The 23,934-nt window shown below is 41.9% G+C and overlaps 4 protein-coding genes across 6 annotated transcripts in view; 1 reads left to right on the top strand and 3 right to left on the bottom strand.

Moving 5' to 3' along the window:
- The window catches only part of LOC131678922 (adapter molecule Crk), a 51,299-nt gene that overhangs the window by 9,370 nt on the left and 17,995 nt on the right, over positions 1–23,934 (top strand). The window contains exons 1-3 of one of the 3 annotated variants that reach the window (XM_058959368.1): positions 13,048–13,176; positions 13,264–13,311; positions 13,372–14,594. In XM_058959368.1, the coding sequence (XP_058815351.1) occupies positions 13,424–14,260 (837 nt within the window). In that variant the 5' untranslated portion in view covers positions 13,048–13,176; positions 13,264–13,311; positions 13,372–13,423 and the 3' untranslated portion in view covers positions 14,261–14,594. Of the gene's footprint in view, positions 1–13,047; positions 13,177–13,263; positions 13,312–13,371; positions 14,595–23,934 lie in introns of those variants that run through there. The other 2 variants (XM_058959369.1, XM_058959367.1) reach the window with 2 other exon arrangements.
- On the bottom strand, positions 1,195–2,676 carry LOC131678230 (uncharacterized). The gene has a single exon (XM_058958222.1). It carries the CDS (start codon positions 2,674–2,676, stop codon positions 1,195–1,197), a length of 1,482 nt encoding a protein of 493 aa, XP_058814205.1.
- LOC131678231 (uncharacterized) lies at positions 2,682–3,230 on the bottom strand. The gene has a single exon (XM_058958223.1). The coding sequence runs from the start codon at positions 3,228–3,230 to the stop codon at positions 2,682–2,684; it is 549 nt and encodes a 182-aa protein (XP_058814206.1).
- LOC131678233 (uncharacterized) lies at positions 3,408–5,453 on the bottom strand. The gene has a single exon (XM_058958225.1). The coding sequence runs from the start codon at positions 5,451–5,453 to the stop codon at positions 3,408–3,410; it is 2,046 nt and encodes a 681-aa protein (XP_058814208.1).

Raw genomic sequence — 23,934 nt, forward strand, 5'->3', positions numbered from 1 at the left:
GGCCGTTCGACGCTCGTGTGGTGACGACAATATGCGCCTTCTCCATTCATCCGATGACTTACACAGCTTCGCAAATACTCTAGACGACATCGTACATCTGTGGTTTGGCGTAGAGCCCGACGATGAACATTGCCCACCAATCTTGGCCGTTCGACTCTTGTGTGGTGGCGACAATCTACGCCTTCTCCGTTCATCAGATGACTAACACATCTTCGCAAACTCCCTAGACGATACCGTACTCCTGCGGGCTGGCATTGATCCCGACGACGAAAATTGTGCATCACTCTTGACCATTCGACGCGTTTATGGTGCCGACAATCCACGCCTTCACCTTTCATCAGAAGACTCGCACAGCTTCGCAAACTCTTTAGAGGACACAGTGCTCCTGCGGGCTGGTATTGAGTCCAAAGACAAAATTTTCCCACCACTCTTGGCCGTTCGACGCTTTTGTGGTGGTGGCAATCTACGACTTCACTTTGTATCCGACGACTCGCACAGATTCGAGAACTCTTTAGATGACACCGTCCTCCTACAGCCTGGCATTGAGCCCAATAACGTAAATTGTTTACCACTCTTGGCCGTTCGACGCTTGTGTGGCTGCGACTATCTACGCCTTCTTGCATCCGATGACATCTAAAGGTGTGTGGGTATACGGTAACGTCCAATGGTTCTGGTGCATTCGTCGATCGGTTTAGAGCAGGCTCAGACATTGCGATGAGTTTAGTGTCACTGTCTACATGTTCTGATGTTAATGTCGTTTGTTCAGGGACATGCTGGTAGACCCGGACGAAACAATGAGAATTATGAAGCTCATTCACAGCAGATGTTCTGGCGAAACGGCGTGTTTGCTTTTTACTTACTAGCCAAAAATGAATTTTGTATATTGTTGCGATCATTATTCAAAGGCAGTGTTCTGATTCCGTTATCCATTCCTTTATTCGTGTTACAGTTGTTGGGAAAGGGATACAAAATTCATTTTATACCCTTTAAATAAAACTTGTGTTCGCAACGCAATGTATCGAACATAATTTGTAGATTTAGGCACATATTTTAATATTAAACATAATCCTAAGTTTAGAGATATATCGTGATATAAAGCACACTACTGTTTTTCGGATATTATTTTCCATTCAAGCTGTCGTTATTTGACATTTGTTCTCGTACTCACTTTAGCAGGATGTCGTCTAGACTGTGTCAGTAAATGATGGTAGGTTTTTTACTCAATGTTGCCCAATGAGGCGCGGCGACTATTCTGTCGGTAACACGACTGTTAGACAGATGTGCGTGCCGTAGCCGGCCGCCAACGCAGAGTATGCCTTCAATTAGCTGAGGATTGAGCGAAAGGATCGATGAATTACGTAGTGGACGATTGTTGGTCAAATCCGCCAGCTCTTGTGGGAAACATTCTCGCTGAGACAGAGAGACAAGTGTCCGTACAGCGCCGTCGAGTTCCTTGACGGTTAAACTTCCAAGGTTTCGGCAATTCCGATTTGCAGCTTGAGCGTTGAAACGGAACCGACAAATGTATGCTGTGAGTCGCACCAATCCAGTGTAAGTTGATCGCAGGTTAAACAGCTCACCGGGAGAAACAGATTTCAGAACTGCAACAACGGCTCCTTTTTCCTCTAGTACTGATCTGTCAATGCGGTCTTCGCAAGCTTGCAGTGTTCCCGGCCAGTTATCTTGCTCCGGAAGCAGCCAGTGAGGTCCACCAAACCATAGCGATTGGTACTGCAGCTGCGCAGGCGTCATGCCGCGAGAAACTATATCGGCTGGGTTTTCAACTCCTGATACGTGATTCCAGATGCTGCCTTTCGTTATATGCTGGATTTCTGAAACTCGGTTCGCAACGAATTCTTTCCATCGCGACGGTGATGATGCTAACCAGCACTTAACAATCATCGAATCTGTCCAAAAGAAAGCTGGGGCTGTGATGTGTGTGCTACTGACCACTCTTTCGTAGAGGTGGGAAAGGAGTAAAGCTGAAGAAAGCTCCAAGCGCGGAATCGTTTGGCATTGCTTCTTCTTTTTCAGGTTCTCGAGAGGGGCGACACGAGACTTCGATGCCAGTAGGTGTACAGCAACTGATCCGCTATTGGAGATACTTCTCACGTAGATGCAGGCCCCATATGCCTTCTCAGAGGCATCACAGAACCCATGGAGCTGTGTGTCGATGATATCGGATCTGATTTCAACCCAGCGAGGTACAGACAATCCCTCAAGGCCAGTCAAGTTTCGACGATATTCATGCCAGCGATCCTGCATGCCTTCGGCAAGTGGTTCATCCCAACCACAGTCAAGCTTCCACAATTCTTGAATGAACATCTTGGCCTGTATGATCACGGGCCCTACCAGTCCGAGTGGATCGAAAAGTCGAGAGACATCCGACAGAACGGTGCGTTTGGTGATGACCGCCGATGAGTTCCACTGCGGGGTGCTGAATTGGAATCGATCTGTACTGGGTTCCCACAGTAAACCTAGCGTTTTAACGGTGGATGTTGGGGAATCAAGCTGGAGAATAGTGCGATCATCTCTCAGATGTTCTGGTACCTCTAACAGAATCTCCCTGCAGTTGGAGTTCCACTTTCGTAACGAGAATCCCGCTGATTCCATTAGGCTGATCATCTCGTTGACAAACATTCTACCTTCCTCAGGTTCGTCTAATCCGGATAACATATCGTCTACATAAAAATCCTGCCGGACCACCTTCGCAGCAATAGGGTGTGTCTGTTGGCCACTTCTGCTAATGTCTGCAAACATTTTGTCGCCAAATACGGCGCGGAAGCCGTGCCATACGTGACCGTAGTCAATTGGAAGATTTTGATGGGTTCTGCTGATGAATCTCGCCATAGAATCTTTTGCAGAGGCTGATCGGCAGGCTGAACTTGCACCATGCGGTACATTTTTGCGATGTCCGCGACTAGTGCGTAACGATGTAGACGGAATCTGAGTATAACATCCAACAAATCGTCTTGTACGACAGGACCGACCATTAGAGCATCGTTCAGAGAGTACCCTGAGCTAGTTCGACATGAAGCGTCAAACACTACGCGCAGCTTCGTAGTCGTGCTGTCAGGTTTCAAAACAGCGTGATGTGGCAGGTAGTAAACGGTGTCTGAAGTATCTTCGACGACTTCGCTCATATGACCAAGAGCTTGATACTCGTGTATAAATTCACTGTACTGCGCTTTCAACTCCGGGTTCGCTGCCAGACGTCGCTCTAAACTCATAAACCGCTTAACAGCTGTACCTTTAGAATCACCGAGCTGCTTGATGATCGATTGCTTTTTTGGAAGTGTGACTACGAATCTTCCCGTTTCATCTCTGAATGTAGTCTCGCTGAAGATTTTCTCGCACGCCGACTCTTCCGTGGAATTCGTGCTGGTTGTTCGACAAGTTTCTAACTCTCACAACTTGGCTAATTGATCTTGAATCTCGGCTGTTGAACAAACGTTGGTCGTCGAAATTGCACCGCTAGATGATGAACTGGGAACGCGACCGGAAACTATCCAGCCAAAAACAGTTTTCTGCAGAGTAGGCCCGTCTTCAGTTGCCTTGTATCTACCCTCTTCAAACAGGTCGACGTAATACTCCACCCCGATAATCATGTCAATCGGACCGGATTCATAAAACCAGGGATCGGCAAGAGCTGCTGCTTCTGGTAGACACAACTGCGATGGATTGAAGCTTGCTGTCGGTAACGCCAATGTTAGCTTCGGCAAAACATGGAAACACATCTCCTTGGCATACGACGAAATCTCACTTGACCGTGCAGCAACTGCTACACTAACGGATCTTGTTGACGCTACACTCGACGAACCAATGCCCTGAATGCACAAAAATGCTGGCGATTCACGGAACTTAAGCTTATTTGAAAAACTAGCCGTCATCAGGCAATGCTGCGAGCAAGAATCTAGCAAGGCTCGCGCAAGCAACGAATTGCCGTGACGGTCCTTAACGGTCACAAGCGCCGTCGAGAGAACAATATTGTGTGTAGGTGCGTTGGGGAGTGCTATGCATGTTTGGCTAGTGGAGGCTGTGTTGGTGTTGGACGGTGATGTGTTTGTGTTATGCGAGTTGGCGGTGTTCGTCTGTGCATTGGTCGGATGAGTGTGTATTTGTTGGTTCGGACTGTGTTGCTTGGTTTGTGGCTGTCTTGGCTGCTGGGGTACTGTCTGAGGTCTTGACTGCGGAAGTGAAACGGAGGATCCTGTCTGCGGTGTTTCAGTATGCAGCATCGAGTGGTGACGCTGATGACAGTGATGACAGGCTCCTCTCTCGCAGGTTCTTGCAACGTGTCCTGGACGCAGACAGTTGCGACAAAGCTTACTCCTCATAACAGCGCTGATGCGATCTGGAACAGACTGCTTCTGAAACTTCGCACACTGAAACGCTGAATGCCACGACTCGCCACAGAATGGACACTTCCCAGATGTCTTCACAAGCGTATGACAAACTGCTACCTTCTGGGAACGTGGATCGCTGTTCATCTTGGATGGGATGGAAATGGATTGCAGAACGGAGCACTGACTACGCAGAAATCCCATCAAATCTCGATAATTTGGGACATCCTTGGAATTATGATGAGATTCCCATTGTCGAAGTGTCGAGGAATCCAACCTCGTGCATACCATATAGGCAAGAATCGTACTCCAGTTCTCTGTAGACTCACCAATCTTCTCTAACATCTGCAAGTTTTTCTCAAACTGGCCGATCAGTTGACTAAGCCCGTCGTAACTCTCCTTCTTCAGTGGCTCGATGAAAAAGAGAGCATCTAAGTACGCTTTCACAAGCAGCTTTTTATTCTCGTACCGTTCTTGCAACGCCTTCCAAGCCACATCATAGTTTGCAGCAGAAATCTCGACCGAGTTAATTTCCTGGAGCGCTTCACCAGAAAGTGACGCCCTCAGGTATGTGAATTTATCGATCTCGTTCAGCTGCGCGCTTTGGTCGATGAGACTACGAAAAGTGTCACGGAATGTTACCCACTCATGAATTCGTCCACCGAAACTTGGAAGTCGTATCTCTGGAAGTTTTACTCGGGAGATAGTCGTAGACGTCCGATGCGCCGATGAACCGGAGTCGTTGTGGCTGGTATGCAACGGGTCCTTGCACAACTGCAGCTCTAGTAGCTCAGCCTTCAGGGTACAAAAACGATCGTCGAAGTCGTGCATTGCCTGGTAGTTTGTCTCTTCGAGGTGGTGCAATGCTTCCTCTTTCACTGCAGGTTCAGCACCAGCCTGCTTCTTCTCCTCTTCTTCTTCCTGTAGAAGCTCCAGTTTGGCACGCACCGTATAATATTCTGCACCCACTTGCTCTAGCACGTTCAATCGCACACTTAATTGTCGCGCATCCCGTTCATCGTCATAGTTCTGAATAAACTTGTCAATGAACGTTAAACTGTTCTGCAACTGTCGTTCACGCTTCAACAGTGCCTTCACTTCACCAACCATTTTCAAATTTTACACCTCTCACTCACTGCACTGTAGAAATCAGGAACTATCACGCACTAATCACCTTCACTAGCACTCCCGTTTCCGAAAATTCACCGATCGACTCGACGTTCCACGACCGCGACCTCGCGAGACAGAATACAGACTTATCAACCCAATTGACAGCAGCGAAGGATAATCGCACAGAGGAGCAAACGACAGCCAAAGATAACCAGCGAAATACCGAGACCAAATTTAATGGTGGACACGACTCATGCACTCGCCAAGAAAAACTCGCATGCATTTCATAACTTTATTTGCAACCGTCACAACTTTCGGTGGCCACATGCAACAAGCCACCATACACTGTACTTCCCTGGTATTTTTAGACCAGATCCCGTCCGGATCGTGGGTCTTCCTGCTGCAATCGTCGCCGTCCAATTGTCTTCGTCGCACTCCAGTAGCGATGGCGCCGCGAAACTGCTTCACGATGGCGTCCACTGCGTTGTCCGGCGTCGAAAATGGAGCACTTCACTATTGTTCACGGGCTTTTAATTGTTCAGCACTTGCCCGGCATTTAGTGTCACTTTTCAAAGGGACAACGTCCCGCCAAGTATCCGAAAACCGTCACCGTGATCCGGCTCGAAGGACCAAATGTTCGCGCGCACTGTTGGTTCTTCGGATACTTGAAGTGAAAACTAAAAACTGTAAAATTCACTGCGCGAGAACAGAAACGCGTAAAACGTGTAATTGCGTGGACTGTATATTTGATACTAAGCTATATTTCTCTGACCTACATTTGATCAGCTGACCAGCGACCGGCGAACGATCGTGCCAAAAAGGCCTATTGCTTCGTGTCTACCTGCATCAGATGGATGAGATAGATCGAAGAACGCTACGCGCTAGAACGGGAATAAACCATTCTCCGCTTTGTCGGAGTTGTAGGGTGGTTGTCAAAATTAAGTTTCCCTAATTTTTCTTCTTGCTTCAACAGTGACTTTTTCATCAAATCTGGCCTTACTTATAACTTAGAAATAGGCTGCTCGAAATATATTCTGTTTTCTTACGCGGACTACAGGGCTTAAGTACTATATTGTACTAGAATATTACCAGCCTGGGATAAATACCTAAGTAGGTTACAATCCAATTCGTGCTGTGCTTTTATTATATTCAGCATCCCCCTTTTTTGCAAATAAGCAAAGCGTGCATGCCAATTGCGCTACCTGCCCACCAGATCACCACATCACCAGATATTTGAATTTTGCTTTTGCAGATCTTCTAGCATAGGTGGATCGTGGGTATTTTATGCGGTTCGTCGCGCATGTTGCTCGCTATCGCCGGAGGAATATAGTGTATGTTGTTGTCGTCGGTGCTCGTTGGTCGCCTCAAGACGTGCCATGTGCTGCGAGCCCAATTCAAATGATATTGGTTATACGAGCACAGGACTGATATTTTGGTAGTAGACAAAGGATACTACGCCCATTTGAAGACCCGATGGTCAATTTTTCGTCGTATCTGATACCACACAAAACTTCCAAACTGAACAACTCAAATCAATACTTTGGAATTGTAGTCCATGTGAGGTCATAGAAATAAGGATTACCATTCCACAGTGGTCCAGAATGTAAATTTAGCAGGAATTTTGAGATTTTTCTAAAACTAAACAACTTAGCCTTAATAAGTCTTTGGAGAAGTTTTCGTAGTTTGCGGGCCTCTTTTTTTGTTAAAAAAACAGATAGGGTAATTGTACCAAGATCAAAAAAATAACTTTTTAATTATTCCAGCTAGGGGCAAATAACCTTCAGCGAAGTTGTAGAACGACAAATCTTGGAAAAGTTTTCCGAAGACATGTGAGCTCTACCTATCATACTTTTCATTTTACAACTTACACTTTTATTTTAAAATTGAAGGTTAGGGTTTTTCTTAGTGTTTATCAGAAAAACTGTTTTAGTCAAATAACTCTCGCGGTATTGATTTAAAAGTGAAGTAGTCTACAGACAACTTTAAGATTGTTTTAAGGAAAATAACTTGTTTCATGGCAACTATTTATATCTGTTTCATGGCAACTATTATATCTAATTATTTTTGCTGATGAGTTATGAGCACTTTTTCGCCAACAATATCACTCATTGGGGCAAACAAATAATAATTCTTTTTCAAGTATAACTAAGATCATTACTAGAGTTATAATTGAGCAAAAAATTACGAATACGTTATTTTCTAAAAATTCATAAAGTTGATTACAAAAATACTATTTTTGATATCATAAGTTCTTATATCTTTTGAATAATAGAACCTAGCGTTTTAATCTGGGTGGTTCTAATTTTTTAAAATCTTAAAATTAACTTTTAAATGGTTCAAGATAGAGCTTCGTAGAAAATAAAATTTTAAAAAACTTGGTCGAAGACACTGGAACTCTATGTCGTGTATTTTCCATTTCACAAGAAATTTACCAAAAAAATAGGATGTTTCTTAACAAATGGTTTTCTTTATATAACTTTTACAGTTTTAATTTTTCATAAGGATCACGTTAGAAAAGCTTTCAGATATTTTGAAGGAGAGCATTTTGTCTCGATGTACCGAACATCTAGCATCTCTCGTTAGAAAGTTATATATACTTTTTACTAAAAATAAACTATTTTATGAGTAAATATTGCAATACGTAAAAAATATTGTATTTGCCATTTTTTGCGATCTATACTACAAAGCATGCTATATCAGCCGGCTGTTCGGCCATCTATGGGAGCTGTCCATCAATGTCAGCTTCTTTCTCCGAACAGCCTAGATAAGCCGTGTAGTGTCGGTAGTGGTTGTTTCAACCGGCTAAAAATTACACTACGGACTACCTGTTCCGGTGGTAACACCAAACAGGGAACCCCAATTCCATAGTGTCATGCGACCCGTGCTATGGGTAAAATTGTTGAGGGGGTTTAAAATATTCTCAATGGCGAACGGAGCCTGGGAAGAGCCGGGCGAACTCCCCAGTAACTGGCTGTGGTCCACTAGGAGGTTGATAACTCTATTATCTTTCTTCGGACAAAACCAGCCTAGAGGCCGCGTGGCAACCGACGGGTTGAAGTATGTCAGTTATGGAAATAACTGTCAAATTCATTCCCAAAGGTGGCCGCGTCACTTATGAGGAGGCAAAGAGCTTTAGACCGATCAGTCTGACCTCCTTCCTTCTCAAATCAGTGGAACGTTTAATCGACCACTGCATTCGGGAAGGTAGCTTGGGCGAGCACCCGCTGCATGCAATGCAACATGGATATCAGCGGGGGAAGTCTACTACCACCCTGTTACACAATGTTGTCTACAACATTGAAAAAGCTTTTTCACAAAAGCAATCAAGTTTAGGAGTTTTTCTCGATATTGAAGGTGCTTATGACAACGTGTCTTTCGAATCCATTTTGGAAGCAGCACGAGATCATGGAGTACCTTCATATATCACGAACTGGATACACGCAATGCTTAGCAATCGAAATCTGTGCTCATCGTTAAGCTTGTTGAGAAAACTAAATGAGCTTGGGTTTCCGACGTATGGTTTCGCCGATGATTATCATATAATGATCACCGGTATTTGCATTAAAACACTTTTTGATTTGATGCAACAAGCCTTATTTGTTGTATCGATTTTGTTGGCTATTTTCGGCAATTTGCCGAAAATAGCCAACAAAATCGATACAGTAGAACCTTGCGGCAATTAAAACATAGTAACAAGCCTTATTTGTTGTTGAGCGGTGTTGTCTTCATGTTGGACTATCAGTTAATCCAAATAAAACCTCAATGGTGCTTTTCGCGCAACGAAGGATTACAACCGGAGCTCGTCCATTGCAGTTTTTTGACTCTGAAATTATTGTCGAAGATCCAGTTAAGTTCGTTGGGGTAATTCTCGACTCAAAACTTAATTGGACAGCTCACATCGATTTCAGGATCAAGAAAGCTTGCATGGCCTTTGGCCAATGTAGACGGGCTTTCGGCAAATTCCGGTATTACTGGAAATGAATGGGCGGACGAATTGGCTAGAGCTGGCGCTGCGACTGATTTCGTTGGTTCAGAACCAGTTCTACCACTGTCAATAAGTTGGATAAAGCACAAGATTCGCTCTTGGGCTGCATTCGAACATGCCAACCATTGGCGTAGCTTGCAAACTTGCGTTCAAACAAAGGCTTTTCTGCCGGATGTGAGTCCGAAAATGTCAAGAAATTTGTTGCATTTTTCCAAGCACAACTGCAGTATTCTGGTCAGGGCACTGACTGGACATTGCAAACTCAATTATCACATGGCTACTATTCAGCGCGCTGAGTATTATTCATGTGATCTTTTGTGAATCCGATTACGGAACATCATATCATTTGATATGCAATTGCCCTGTATTAATGCAATTGCGCATCCGGATTTTTGGTTCTCCATGCATAGGTGAACCTATGTACAGAGAGCTGAAATTTAAGGATATGCTTTTGTTCCTAACCCAGTGTGGTAAAGAGCTATACTTTTTTAGCCGTATTTGAATGACAATATCTCTTCGGGGGTGTTGTCGTTCTGTTATCTCAATATCCCCTCGAGGGTGTTGATATATCCGCTCACTGTTTGAGTAGAGGTTCTAAATCCCTCCGAGGGTTGGAAGTTTTATTCCTGCTGTTGTAGCACCTGCAGATCGTTCAGCATCACTCCGGGGGTGCAGAATGCTCTGTTTTAATTGTTATGTGTCGTTGTTTTCCTTACCCCTAACCTTACCACTTCCCCAATCCTTCCCATCAGGAAAATGATGAAAAGACGATTCTTGGCAAGGCACAAATCTCCGATCAACATGGGGAACGTGCCATTTGAGCCAGACGCTACTGATTCCTGATTCCTGATGCTATATCATATGACAACAACGGTATTTAATGTTAAGTGTCCTAATCGAAGATAATGCTATATGAAAAAGTTATATTTTTTTATAAAAAAGTTCTCATACCTTTCAAACGAAAATTTTTTGGTAGTTGGAGTTTTAAAGAAAATTATGCACCTTAAAATAATCTTGTACCCTTGTCCATAGGGTACTTTAGTGTAAAATGAAAACTTTTTATAGAAATAAAACCGTTTTTATGGAACACCCAGCAGCTTACATTTGGATTTGTCGGGCAATGGAAAGTATAAAAGCTAGAGCTTGCGTGTCTTCAGCAAATTTGTCTAAAATGTGTTGTTCTACAACTTCATCGATAATAGTCAAGCTCTATCTCGAACCGTTCAAAAGTTTCATTTTAAATATTGCTAAAGTTAGAACCACCCTAGCTTCTGTTTAAAGCAAAATAAAGGGCTTGTAAAGTACAACAACTTTGCCAAACATATTGTAAGGCTAAATCATTTAATTTTAGCAAAAAGATAAAATTCCTGCTAAATTTACATTCTGAAGCCCTGTCCATTCCAAACTACTAAGTAACTAAACAGTGACATTATTTCTAAGACCCCAAAGTAAGCAAATAAAAGTGTGATTTTTCGAAAATAGTACCGCGACGGAACCCATTATACTATGAAGTGCTGTTCCGTTTTTGTCGTGGCTAACGACTTATCATTCAATATACGGGCCCTTTTCAAAATTTCGGGATGAAAGTCGTGTAAGGTTTGGAACGCTCATATCTTTTCATATCATACTGCATGGAATTAATAAATTTTCGGAATTTGTCGAAAATAAGTTCAACAATGTTGTATAAAATTTTGAGGTATGTATGACATGCATTAATAACGAAAACCTGTTTTGAAAAATCTTTCGAAAAAAACTACTTGGAAATGGGGAAAAGTTTCAGCTCATCTCGGTCAGAGCCTTCAATATGATGCACCAACCGGACACTGAAATGATGAGAAATTTTAAATGTAGGTCCGCTACAGTTTTATTTAAATTTTTTGTGTAGAGCTGTTTAGAGCGTACAGGGTTCTCCAAGGGCTGTACAATACCGGGAAAAAATATTTGTGAATTGTACACGGCTGGTGGATGAATCAATTTGTGTCGTTACCTACTACTGGCAGAGGAAATTATTTTCATTTCTGATAGTTAGAGAGTAGCATGCACGACGAAAAAGCGGATTTTAAACACCCGCCCGTAACCAGTTCGTGATTCTTTACTGCTAACTTCATGCACCGAGCCGAAAAAAACGGATTTTGCAACACCCAACTAAAACCAGTTCGTACGCCAACCAGTTGATTACCGCTAATTTCGTGCATCGAACCACACATCTTGAACAAAATAATTGTAACTTTAGTCGGTTTCTATTAGTCGACCTAGTTGAATAACCGGAGACTACATTTCAACATTTTTCCTGCATTCGTGAACGTTTTTCCTAATAAATCGCAGTTTTAGGCTTTTAAAATTGTATTGAAAAATTCTCCTCTACAAAACAAACATAAGAAAGGAATTGTTAAGGTATGAGAAAAATTAATTACGATCAATTAAAAAAATAAAGACAATCGGTTGAGTGGTATTCGAGGAATCGTGATCACGGGAAAACCATTTTTTTTTAATCGGTATTTCGAGATAATCGAGTTTAAAATTACCACTGCGCTTGGTAGACGAAGCACGCTTGGAAGCGCTGTAACTTCACGGCAAACTCATTCGGTTATTTTTGGTTCTCGTTGAGTTCATAATAAATTGTCACTCCATCAGTGAATCGCAGCTCTTTAAAAGAGAATCGCGATTCATTCACTCTTTTTGAAGAGTCGATTCTTTTGATCGATTCGATCGATCAAATGGCCCCCAATAACATCGTTAGATTTGAATAAATCAAAATTAAAGTGTTTTCCTTATTTTTTATTTTGGCTCTGCATTACACTGCTAGGAGGATTAATATGATAATTGTTTATTCATATATTGTCCAAAACTGCAAGGAATCACTTTTTACTACTCTTTGACTAAAAACGTGCAAAATAATTTTGGCCAGGAATTGGGTCTAGTTACGCCACTGTGCGCCACCTCGAGCATCACTCGTTGAACTAGGGAGCTCAACTTTCTCCTCCCCTTCACCCATTCCCTGCTGGAGTTGCCAATGAGGCTAAAATGGGATGCTTGTGTGATACCTACCTAACGGAAGTCCACCGACTCCATTACACTTCCGTAAGTATCACGAAATAATTTTGTAAAGCAGACATTACTCTATGACTAGCAAGTAGCAGGTGACCCCGAATGTAATCCTTCAAAATATTCTTGCCCATATCCAATCTCGAGTGATTATGATTTGGATTTTTAATTCCAAAAAGAAACTATTCGCCATCACAAACTACCCACATCGTACGGTAAAGATGTGGTAGACAAACAGAGTGATTGGAGGTCGTCTCCGTACTTATGTATCGAACATGCTGCAGCCTAGTCACGTACCTTTTCAACTATGAACGGCTAGGAAGCCGTTGTAAGTGAGTGAGCACTAAAGATAAGCAGCACACAGCAGCTTGCAGTGGGGTTGTTTGGGAAGGGTTAGCAACTGGCGAAAATGTGTGACGATTGCATTTTACACTTTTATCTGAAGAGGCTAGCTTTTTGCTCTCCCTGCTACTGCTGCTGCTGACACTCTGCTGTCACCGTATAGATATGACTAGGTACTAAAGAGACTACTGAGGTGGTATGCGAAAAAGCGTGACTTTTGTAGATCAAGCCTCACTGCTACTAACCCGGTAGCGGTGGCTTCGCGACGACGTCGGTGGTTGCATTGACGTAGGAAATGTGGATAATGCTTTAATTAAAATGCCTCCATTAAGAGAAAAGCGTCCAAAAGTGGTGGGTTAAAGTTGAATTATGACGCACGTAGTTGAAGTGTTTTGCTTGCTTTCTAATAATTTTCACTTTCTCGTTTTACAATTTTAGATAACTCGTAATATATTAAATTTCGAGGCATAACTAGAAGTTTGTTTTGTAAGTATGGCGCTATTATAAATGTTATTTTTATAAGTCTAAATATATATTTGTTTCTAGTGAGCAACATCCCGAAAGGAGAGACGAGGAGTGCACCGGAAAGTGCCCAACAATGTCAACCTTCGATGTGTATGACCGGGCAGCCTGGTACTTCGGTCCGATGTCCCGCCAAGACGCAACGGATCTGCTGATGAGCGAACGTGAAAGCGGTGTGTTTTTAGTCCGCGACAGTACAACCATCGTGGGAGATTTTGTGCTCTGTGTTCGGGAGGATTCCAAAGTTAGTCACTACATAATCAACAAGATCCCAGCAGCGGAGGATTGTTTTATGTTCCGAATCGGTGACCAAACGTTTTCCGATCTGCCAGATTTGCTGACCTTTTACAAGCTGCACTATCTGGACACGACTCCTCTGAGACGACCGGCCATCAGACGGTACGAAAAGGTGATAGGGAAGTTTGATTTCGAAGGAAGTGATCCGGATGATTTACCCTTCAAAAAGGGTGAGATTCTGGAAATCATCAGCAAAGACGAGGAGCAGTGGTGGACGGCCCGGAACAGCCGAGGACAGACGGGACAGATACCGGTACCCTACGTTACCCGCTATGAGGACAACATTATCGAACGGCCACCGAATGCGGCTGGTGCAGGAGCAAATTCTCTACATCAAGGGCCCCCGGTTGTGGGATTACACCATTCGGATAATTCCAACATCTTCAAATCTAATCTGAACCGGCAGTTGCCAGCGTTGGCCCGTGTGAAACAGGAACGAGTGCCGAATGCGTACGACGAGACGGCACTGAAGCTGAACGTCGGCGATGTGATCAAAGTCATCAAAACCAACATCAACGGCCAGTGGGAGGGTGAGCTGCGCGGTAAGGTAGGTCACTTTCCCTTTACCCACGTAGAGTTTATCGACGGTGACGTCCAGCATTGGAGTGGACAGTAGGCGCGGTTAACCCGTGGTAGAGTTGTTTTATTTTATGTTCATGAGGGATTTATTTAATTGTACAGATTAGTTTATGTTTAGGATGTATGAATCATGAGTCATTTATGTTTTATGTTTGTTATGACGTGGGTAGTCGATGCCGGAGCAAATTCAGTCTAGGGCGTAAGTGTATAGAGTAGACAGAAGAAAAAGAAAACAAAAACATTCTAAACTGATTGTGGAAAAAAACAATTTATTATTCACCCGTGAGCGTTCATTGCAAACCGATGAAAGCAAAATTAGACGATACTGAAACTGAATGTAGATCAGAAAATATATTAGATTGCAACAAAAAGTCCAACAACTGTTGAAATCAATAACAGAAACCACAACAAGTAAAACTAAACGTTCAACAAACACAATCTCTCGCCGTGTCCTGCGTTTGGCGAAATTCGCGATATGCCTCGATGTGTACAGTTCAAGAATAGCGAATCTATCAACAATAATTGCAGCCAAAGGCTAGCAGTATGCTTTGTTGCTAAAGTCAGAGTATTGCTTTGTGCTAGGGATGTCAGCGGAATTGGAAATTACGGTTATAATATTACGTCAGTCCATAAAAAAAGGCCGAATTAAATCAGTTAACATGGAGCTTCAAAGCTCTTCATTTCCACACAAAACAGTTCTAAGCTTCGACCGAAGGTCTGATATTTTTTTAATCCAATTGTTTATCTTATGCGGATATCTTATTACCATTGCTAAATAATGTTGCGGATGAAGTTACAGAATCGTAGCAAGATAATCAGTGATTGGATTGATGGAAAAGAGCACTCAATATTTTAAATAGGGACCGCAGTAGCGAACTCGGCTGTTGCAAACAGTCAAAATTACACAAATGGATTGTAATGGCCAGAGTTCTGCTTCTTAGTGAATATCGCGACTTGCCAAGACATCCCAAATCGAAACTGCGTTGTGTGATCTTCCTCACTGGAACGAAGGAAATCTGTTAACGCATATCTGACACCACGACCAGACAACATGCTCAGTGTCATGATCGCCATCGTCAACGGGATGTAAACCACCCTCTATGAGGTCCATGTGCCGGGGATTAAGAATGTCTCCCACAACAAACTAACATTATTAAGCTTTCGTCGATACATTTCAGATACTATTTTTTTTTGTTTTAGATGAAGCACAAATATTCGGGATCACTTCCGGTCATATGTGATTCGGGATCTAACGAATTATTCCTCCATAGATGTGGCGAAAAAAGATGGACGAGGAGCTCCCCAAGGCCACCGATTCCCGCGCCTACTCCGTCGCCAGCCTTGGAGCCGTCGGTGAAGATTTGGAGGTACCATGGTGAAGATTCGGGTGGCCACCGACCTTTATTATACGAGCAAGGCTGTTGTCGACATTTGGTCCGGAGTCGTACCAGGCCGGTGGTCTCACTCGGTGCAGGGTGGTACTCCGGCCTCCACACAGGCTGCTTCGTCAGGGGTATTCGGCAATAGCCCGGAGGCTAACCGCTCCGTGGTATAGGGGCCCGAGGTTGTTGGAGAGTCCATCCAGGTTTCGGCATGTCATCTTGACCCCGTAAAATATTCTACTATGTATTAGGGATCTTGCGACGTTCAGTGCTGCTCGGCGTTTGTTCTTAGGGCAGATCGTGCGGACCAGCCGCTTTCTGCTCTCGCAGTCCATTTTTAATCGTCGGAAATGTGACATCACGGTTAGTTTCCGATCGAGCGTGATCCCGAGAACAATTGGTTCCTTTCGGAACGGAACTACGATGTTGTTGAGGCGTATTGGTCGGGCGTTGGCTGGGTGATATGTGCTGCAGCAATGTGTCATGGCGCACTTTTCTGCTGCGATGTTGAAGCCGGTCGTGAGTGCCCATCGGCCGACCGCGTTGACGGCCACCTGGAGGCATATCCTTGTACGGGCCACCAAGATGATGTCATCCGTATGTACGAATAGGTAGATGCCCCCGGGCAGCGTGGCGAAGAGCGAGTTCATCCTCACGAGAAATAGGGTCACAGCTAGTACTGATCCTTGCGGCACTCCGCTGGTCTAGCGGAACTCGTCCTATAGTGTGCCGTCTATGCAGACCGGAAGCGGTGGTTGGTTAGATAGTTTTGAATGAACACACCGAGGTTTCCCTGTATGCCTCATCGCTTTAATTCTTGTACGTCTTCACGCCAGACGATGTTGTAGGCTTTTGCCACGTCGAGAATTCCGAGTCCCTTCCGGAAGGCAAATTGGCGTTGGTCGAGATGTTTATGGTCATCCAGCCATGTGGTCAGTCATCGGTCAACCATCCTCTCCAGGGGCTTCGATGTGCATGATAGCAGGCTGATTGGTCTGAAGTCGCTAGGTGTACGGCACTTTTTGGGGATGGGAACCACATGGGCCAGTTTTCATTCCTCTGAGAAGGACCCGCCTTCCCAAATTGTGTTGAATGATTCTAGGAGGGCCCTTTTGCCTCCGGGGGGAGGTGCCGAAGCATCGGATAGCCCACCCTGTCGGGGCTGTCGGATTTCCCCTGGTGCAGTACTGAGGGCGACGGCGAGCTCAGATCCCGTGAAGGGTTTATTGTAGATGGCTGTGGAGTCTGGCGTGAAGGTAGTAGGTGCGGTATGGAGTTTTCTTATTCGTTGGGTGAATGCTGCCGGTAAAGCTTCGTCGGCGGATAACGATTTGAAATAGCATCCTATCCTGTCCGCGATTTTTCCAGGGTCTGTGATGGTGATGTCGTTGACTGCTAGGGAGTTGCCGTTTTGTCGGCGTTTTCCACTGAGCTCCGTAGTTGGAGAGTCCGGATGAATTCCGTCCACGAAGTTGATCCAGCTTGTTTCCTTAGCCGCTTGGATTTTTTTCCTTGCGGCGTTCCAGAGCGTCCTAAAGTTGTCCGCTCTTTGGTCACGGAGGGGTTGATTGGGTGATGTTTTTTGTAGGGTGTAAGTGTTTCCCGGCGCGCTTTGATGGTGGCGGCGACTTACGGATTCCACCAGTGTACGGCTCGGTGTGGTGGTGCACCGCTGGTTCGGGGGATACTTTTTTCAGCTGCGGTGACAATCATTTCCGAGAGTTTGGTCGGCGTGTACGTGCGGTCTCGGTCGAGTTGGGATTGTATAGATGTCGGCGGTGTCGTACAGCAAGCGCCTGGTGGTTTTAGGTGGCGGGTGGTTGATGTGTAGTTCGATGGGGAAGTTGGCCGTGGACCAGCCACATATCTCGGCGATGGAGCTAAAGGCAAAGGTGATGTCGATAGCAGAGGCGGTGTTACCGCGGATAAACGTAGTGCTGTTGTCATTAAGTATGACGGCATTGACTTCTTCGATGAGTTGGACAATCTCGTTGCCTCGGTGGCAGCACTTGTCCGAGCCCCAGGCCGAGTGGTGGGCGTTGAAGTCTCCCAGGATGACGAATGGGGCTGGGATCTGGTTGATCAGGCTGATTAGTTGATTTTTTATATTGGTGACCCCCTGTGGAAGGTAGATGCATACGATGGAGCAGCTGATGGGGGTCGAGATTCTCCTGGCGACCGCGATCAGTTCAGTGTTGAGCGAGATGTGGATCGATAGGTGTTCAACTTTTATGCCCAGGCCGATGGTTTGATGGTTGTTAACTTCTCTCGCAAGTTCCCACTGCACAGTGGTCGGAAACGCCAAAAACGTGAACTTAATTCACTAGAGGCCAAACCATCGAATATTTTCACACGGTGTCTTTGGAGAAATTGTTCGTATGAATATTTCCCACAATCTGATAACAATTGAAATTAGGCATGGCCTACTATGATCGAACTAAGAAAATTAACTTTTTATAGGGGTGGCCGGGGCTGGTTGGCCGAAGGGGCAGGTTGGCCGAGTGCCTTTTATGAAAAAGCTATTAGTCACAGTAGCGACATCTATAGTGATTTTGTTGGTGTATTAGGTCACCAGTGCATCGACGTAATTTCAGGTGTTTTGGTGGTGTCTTTTGAACAGGAGCACGTTTGTTCTTTTTTTCGGCACTGGTGAGTAAATTTCTGTTTCTGAAAAATAATATGAGTAAAGCGAATCAATTTAATCCGATTTTCAATAACTTTCTACTGCTGGAAAGGGTATTCAAAACCCAACAAAATGGTATAACGGTTACCAGTTATAACCTTATATTTGTTTGTGTAAATCGTGATTGTTCTCAAAAATATATAATGGGGTAGGTTGGCCGAGTTCTGTGCGGGGCTGGTTGGCCACAACTCGGCCATTTAATTAAGTGTAGGGTAATGTGCACCTTGATATTTGTGAAATTCCAACCTTTTTCAAAACAAAATTTGATATTATGCTAATACTGATGATTATAAGGAAAAATATACACGAGAAATAAGTAATAAAAATACTTTAAAATTATTACCAAATAGAAATAAGAGATTCGAATCATTAAAAGTCGGCAATTGTTTATAAAAAAGTTGATTCCAATATTTTATGAATTAAATGCCAAACCGGTTTCAGAGTCTTTGGAGTGGGCCCCTTCAATCCTAAAATTTTTCCTCCTGAGGAGTTTCTGGCAGGATTTGTCACAGATCGACCCAACCCCGAACAAAGCCTCTCTGAAGACGTCAGACCTCTTCCCAAGGCGAGTGCACGATCTGATTCGAAGAAGTGGCAAGTTCGTAAACGCCAATCGTCTCAAATTTTAACCGATTCTTCAATAAAAGCAGTATTGGAGGAGCAGAAAAATGAAATCAAACGTAAGCGTACGTTGAAAAAAAATCAGCGAGAGCTGGTAAAAAGTTCACTAAAGCTGTCAAAACTAAGTCCAAAAAGGTTAAAAAGACTAAAAAGTGAAGAGTGGATTTCATTTTCCTTACCTATATACGAAAAATCGATGTTAATGTTAATTAAAAGTTTTCCACTGTTACATTTAACGTGTTTAACTTATTTTACCAAACTCGGCCAACCTACCCCAGCCCTGGGGTTGGTTGGCCGATTTTTCTTTCCGCATTTATTTGCTAATAACTTTTTCCCTGATTTTTTTTTTCATTAATGAATAAAATACATATGTGCTCAAGGGTTGTATCTTCATGACAGCGCAAACCGGTTTTCATAAAGTCTAACCAGAATGAGTACAGAAATTCCGAAAGCAAAACTTGGCCAACCAGCCCCGGTCTCCTCTACTGACGAGATAGAAAGCTGGTGTCTTCGACAATGTTTTAGAAATACTCATTGTGAAGAATTGTGTTAAAGAACTTGAGCTTGTATGACTAAAGGTTATCGATTTATAAGGCGTTTTCAATGGCAACCCCCTTAAATCTATTTTTTCAATATAACTTTTTGCCTTTCTCAATAGAAAGGTATTGCAATTGCTCTGAAAACCGACTATTTAACGGAGGCCCGGAGGACCGAGTGACATATACCATTCGATTCAGTTCGTCGAGTTCGGCAAATGTCTGTGTGTGTGTATGTATGTATGTGTGTGTGTATGTGCGTCTGTGTGTGTGTATGTGACCAAAAATGTCACTCATTTTTCTCAGAGATGGCTGAACCGATTTTGACAAACTTAGTCTCAAATGAAAGGTGCAACGTTCCCATAGGCTGCTATTGAATTTCTAATGGATCCGACTTCCGGTTCCGGAATTACAGGGTGATGAGTACGGACTCGCAGAAAATGTCGATTTTAATAAATTCTGCAATGAATGTATAAAGGTGAAAAATTTTCCAAAATATGACCACAACTGCTTCGATTTGTAGTATTAGGTCACTAACATCCATTCAAAGTCTATTTGGCCACATTGGCCACCATCCTCGGTTCCGGAAGCCCCGGCGGAAGTATCTAAATTCAGAATAACAATCACATCGGTTTCTCGGAGATGGTTAGACCGATTCGACTAAACTTGGCCTCAAATGAAAGGTATTGCGTCCCCGTAAATGGCTATTTAATTTCATCCCGATCCGACTTCCGGTTCCGGAGTTACAGATTGTGGCGTGCGATCACATAGCAAATTGTGATTCAAACCGATACTCCGATGAAAGCAAAAAAGGTAAAAATTTCGCTAAAATGTCTCTCAAACAACTTAAATTTGCTGTTCTAGGTCACCGACGGCCAACCAAACTTTCGTTGACTACATTGACCACCATAGACGGTTCCGGAAGTGCCCGGGAAAAGCGGCCATCTTTCAAAATTTACGAACTCACATCAGTTTCCCGGAAATGGTTGGGCCGATTTTCACAAACTTATGATAGTTATAATATCCCCATAGATGCCTATTAAATTTCGTACGGATCGCTTATATGGTTCCGGAAATATAGACTAAACCGTCCGGTCACATATGAAATTCCCACACTGAAAAAAATCCAAACGTTAATTCTATTTGCTTCAAACCGCTTAAAATTCATATGAAGAAGAAATGCTATTGTTATCACGCGCACACATACCTTCTATGTGTCAACTGTATAAACTATGTATGCACACACATAAGTTATATGTGCATATTGTTATAGAATGGGGTTTTATGTGCCTAATAGTTATGAAATTTGAATGTAAGATTATTATTTCTTGTAAATACACACATAAGGTTTATGTACCAGCAAATAGTGTCTATATGCCTCCGTTAATTGCAAAAATCTATGTGTAAAATCAATAGGCATAACGTTTACTTTTTTTTTGAGTGCAAATAAGCCGGAACTCAATTTTTTTTTCATGAAATTTCAGAAATCGAATTCGTATTTTTGATGCCAAACATCTTTAAAATGCATGAAACGTCGAGATTTTATGTTATCTCGAAAAAAAATTTTTTTATAAAAATTGACTTTTTGGGACTGCCGATTTTGCACCTTTTTCAGTTCAATATTACCGTGGCTGTTTTTTCTTTTTCAAAATTTTAGAACTCGAATAATGATTTATTTTCCTGTATATAGTTGTCATGTGATGTATAATAATAAAATGTAATATATGCATTTAAAAGCTTTCAATGAATATAAACGCACACATTCTCGTGATTCATGATTGAGAAAGGCACAATTGCATCGCTAGGTGGATTAAAATAGGTTTTTTATATTTTGTTACCAAAAACCTAAATAGAAAAGAAACATTTTGAATGTGATTGCATGATGAGAAAAAATCGGTAAAAAAGTTTTTCTAACAATAACTTCGTACATGTTTTTAAATTTCATACTAATTGACATACAAAATTGTAATTTTATTACAGAATATAATTCTAAGCACCATTTAAAATCAAAATGCATTTAACAAAAATCTTCCAAAATGCGATAGTTTTCGAGATATTTGAAATTTTGCTCCTTCAAAACAATTAATTCGTGTAATTATGCTCTTTTTAAAAGTTATTCGCGTTACCCCATCATAAAATGTCAAAAATTTAATGTTTATCGTTTTAAAGACGTAAAAGCAACTTTTTTAGTGTATTTGGATCATGGAGAAGCTTTCAATAAAAAAGTTTTCCTAACAACAACTTTTGACATATTTTTATAATTCTTACTATTTGCAGTCAAAAATACAATTTTCTTTTTGAATATGATTCTAAACGCCATTTTAAATCGAAATGATCTTAACAAAAATTTCTGAAATGTAGCAGTTCTCGAGATATTTTAACTTTTGTTTTAACAACACAATTATTTTGTTTTATTACGACATTTTCATAAATTAGTCGCGTTTCTCCATCAAAAATAATAGGTTTTTCAAAAGGCCCGTAAACTTTCCTGCAAATTTTTTTTAACATGATGGCGATATTGTAAACCATTTGAAAGTTACATGAAAGCAACCAAAATATATTTGAACCATAGGGTCTGATGATTAAACTATATAGTTCAATCATATTTTGGTTGTTTTCATGTAACATTCAAATGTTTCACAATATCGCCTAGATGTCAAAGAGAAAGTAGCAGGAAAGTTTACGGACCTTTTGAAAAACCTATCATTGTTGATGGAGAAACGCGACTAATTTATGAAAAGGTCGTAATTAAACAAAATAATTGTGTTGTTAAAACAAAAGTTAAAATATCTCGAGAACTGCTACATTTTAGAAAATTTTTGTTAAGAGCATTTCGAATTAAAATGGCGTTTAGAATCATATTCAAAAAGAAAATTGTATTTTTGACTGCAAATAGTAAGAATTATAAAAATATGTCAAAAGTTGTTGCTAGGAAAACTTTTTTATTGAAAGCTTCTCCATGATCCAAATACACTAAAAAGTTGCTTTTACATCTTTAAAACGAGAAACATTAGATTGTTGGCATTTTATGATGGGGTAACGCGAATAACTTTTAAAAAGAGCATAATTACACGAATTAATTGTTTTTGAAGGAGCAAAATTTCAAATATCTCGAAATCTATCGCATTTTGGAAGATTTTTACTAAATGCATTTTGATTTTATATGGTGCTTAGAATTATATTCTGTAAAAAAATTACAATACAATATGTCAATTAGTATGAAATTTAAAAATATGTACGAAGTTATTGTTAGAAAAAATTTTTACCGATTTTTTCTCCATCATGCAATCACATTCAAAATGTTTCTTTTCTCTTTAGGTTTTTGGTAACAAAATACAAAAAAATTAAAAAAATGGGTTTTTTCGCAATTTAAATTTTTATCATAAATTTTTGTTTTTTTGAAAAATGACAACATTTTTTGCAGTGTATATTTTTTACAAACAGAAGTATTCATTCCCTGTAACTCGTTCTTAGATAGTTTTGCTGTATAAAATATAGTAATCAAACAAAAAAAATTGAAATTCATACATGTAGAAACGTTTACGCCCTTTTGAAAAGTTGCTCTTGAGTCAAAATAATCTTATTACCTGTGGAAAATATTTAGTTTCCCATGACGGTGAAACGTGCAAACTTTCATCGGAATCTAAGATGGTCGGTCACGATTTTAATGATTTTCGGACGGATCTTCGTGGAATTCCTCTATTGGAGCAGAATAAGGACAAACCTGTTTGGCGAAAAGGAATATCTCACGGTTTGAATATTCCACGTTAGTACCTAGAAAGTGCTCATTGACGTTGCACTTGTTAACCTGTCGTAGAACCGGTGCCAATAAGCACATTTTTGGCTTGCATGGGCCATTGCGAAAGGCATATTATTCCGTCACGAATTTTCGAGTTTGTCATCGAACACTTTTTGTCAACTTCCGGACAAGTATTTCACCACATTTTTTGACCGCGTTATCCCCGAATTGCTTTGAACTGCCACGATCAGCTAGTAAATCTATACCCTTCTCCTTGAACCAATTTGGAGTGGTGCACCGACTATAAATCCTGATGAAACAGCAGACAGATAGATACGTTTGCGCCGTTATAATTTCGGTAGTGTAAAAAATGGTCGTCTTCAAACCGAAAGAACACATTGCTTGCCATATAAGATCTTTTCAACAAAATTCTCTCTTTCTGACCTGATCGCATAATTTGCATCCTCATTACAGTCCTCTTTCACATAGGTCTGCTTATCCATTTAAATATATGCATCAAGTCGCTGTAAAACTTTCGAATGCAATTTCCAAGCCTTTTTTCGCTTTTTTTTCTTTTGTTTAGCGAGTTTCGAAGAATTTCGACACTTGTGTCCGCTTGGTTAGCCAAATCATACGTATCGGCATTGATTTATTCTTCTTAATCAGAGATACCCCTTTCTGGTCCAACTTCGAGTTTTCTGTTTGTTTCAGGAAGTGATGAATTTTGAAGTGGTTTACTAATTTTCGCAT

This window comes from Topomyia yanbarensis, chromosome 2, assembly GCF_030247195.1.
Source record: "Topomyia yanbarensis strain Yona2022 chromosome 2, ASM3024719v1, whole genome shotgun sequence".
Taxonomy (NCBI): domain Eukaryota; kingdom Metazoa; phylum Arthropoda; class Insecta; order Diptera; family Culicidae; genus Topomyia; species Topomyia yanbarensis.

What these genes read in the sequence shown, in the direction of transcription:
- LOC131678231 (XM_058958223.1), bottom strand. Translation starts at nt 3,230, where the DNA reads ATGAGTTTAGAGCGACGTCTGGCAGCGAACCCGGAGTTGAAAGCGCAG.
- LOC131678230 (XM_058958222.1), bottom strand. Translation starts at nt 2,676, where the DNA reads ATGTTATCCGGATTAGACGAACCTGAGGAAGGTAGAATGTTTGTCAAC.
- LOC131678233 (XM_058958225.1), bottom strand. Translation starts at nt 5,453, where the DNA reads ATGGTTGGTGAAGTGAAGGCACTGTTGAAGCGTGAACGACAGTTGCAG.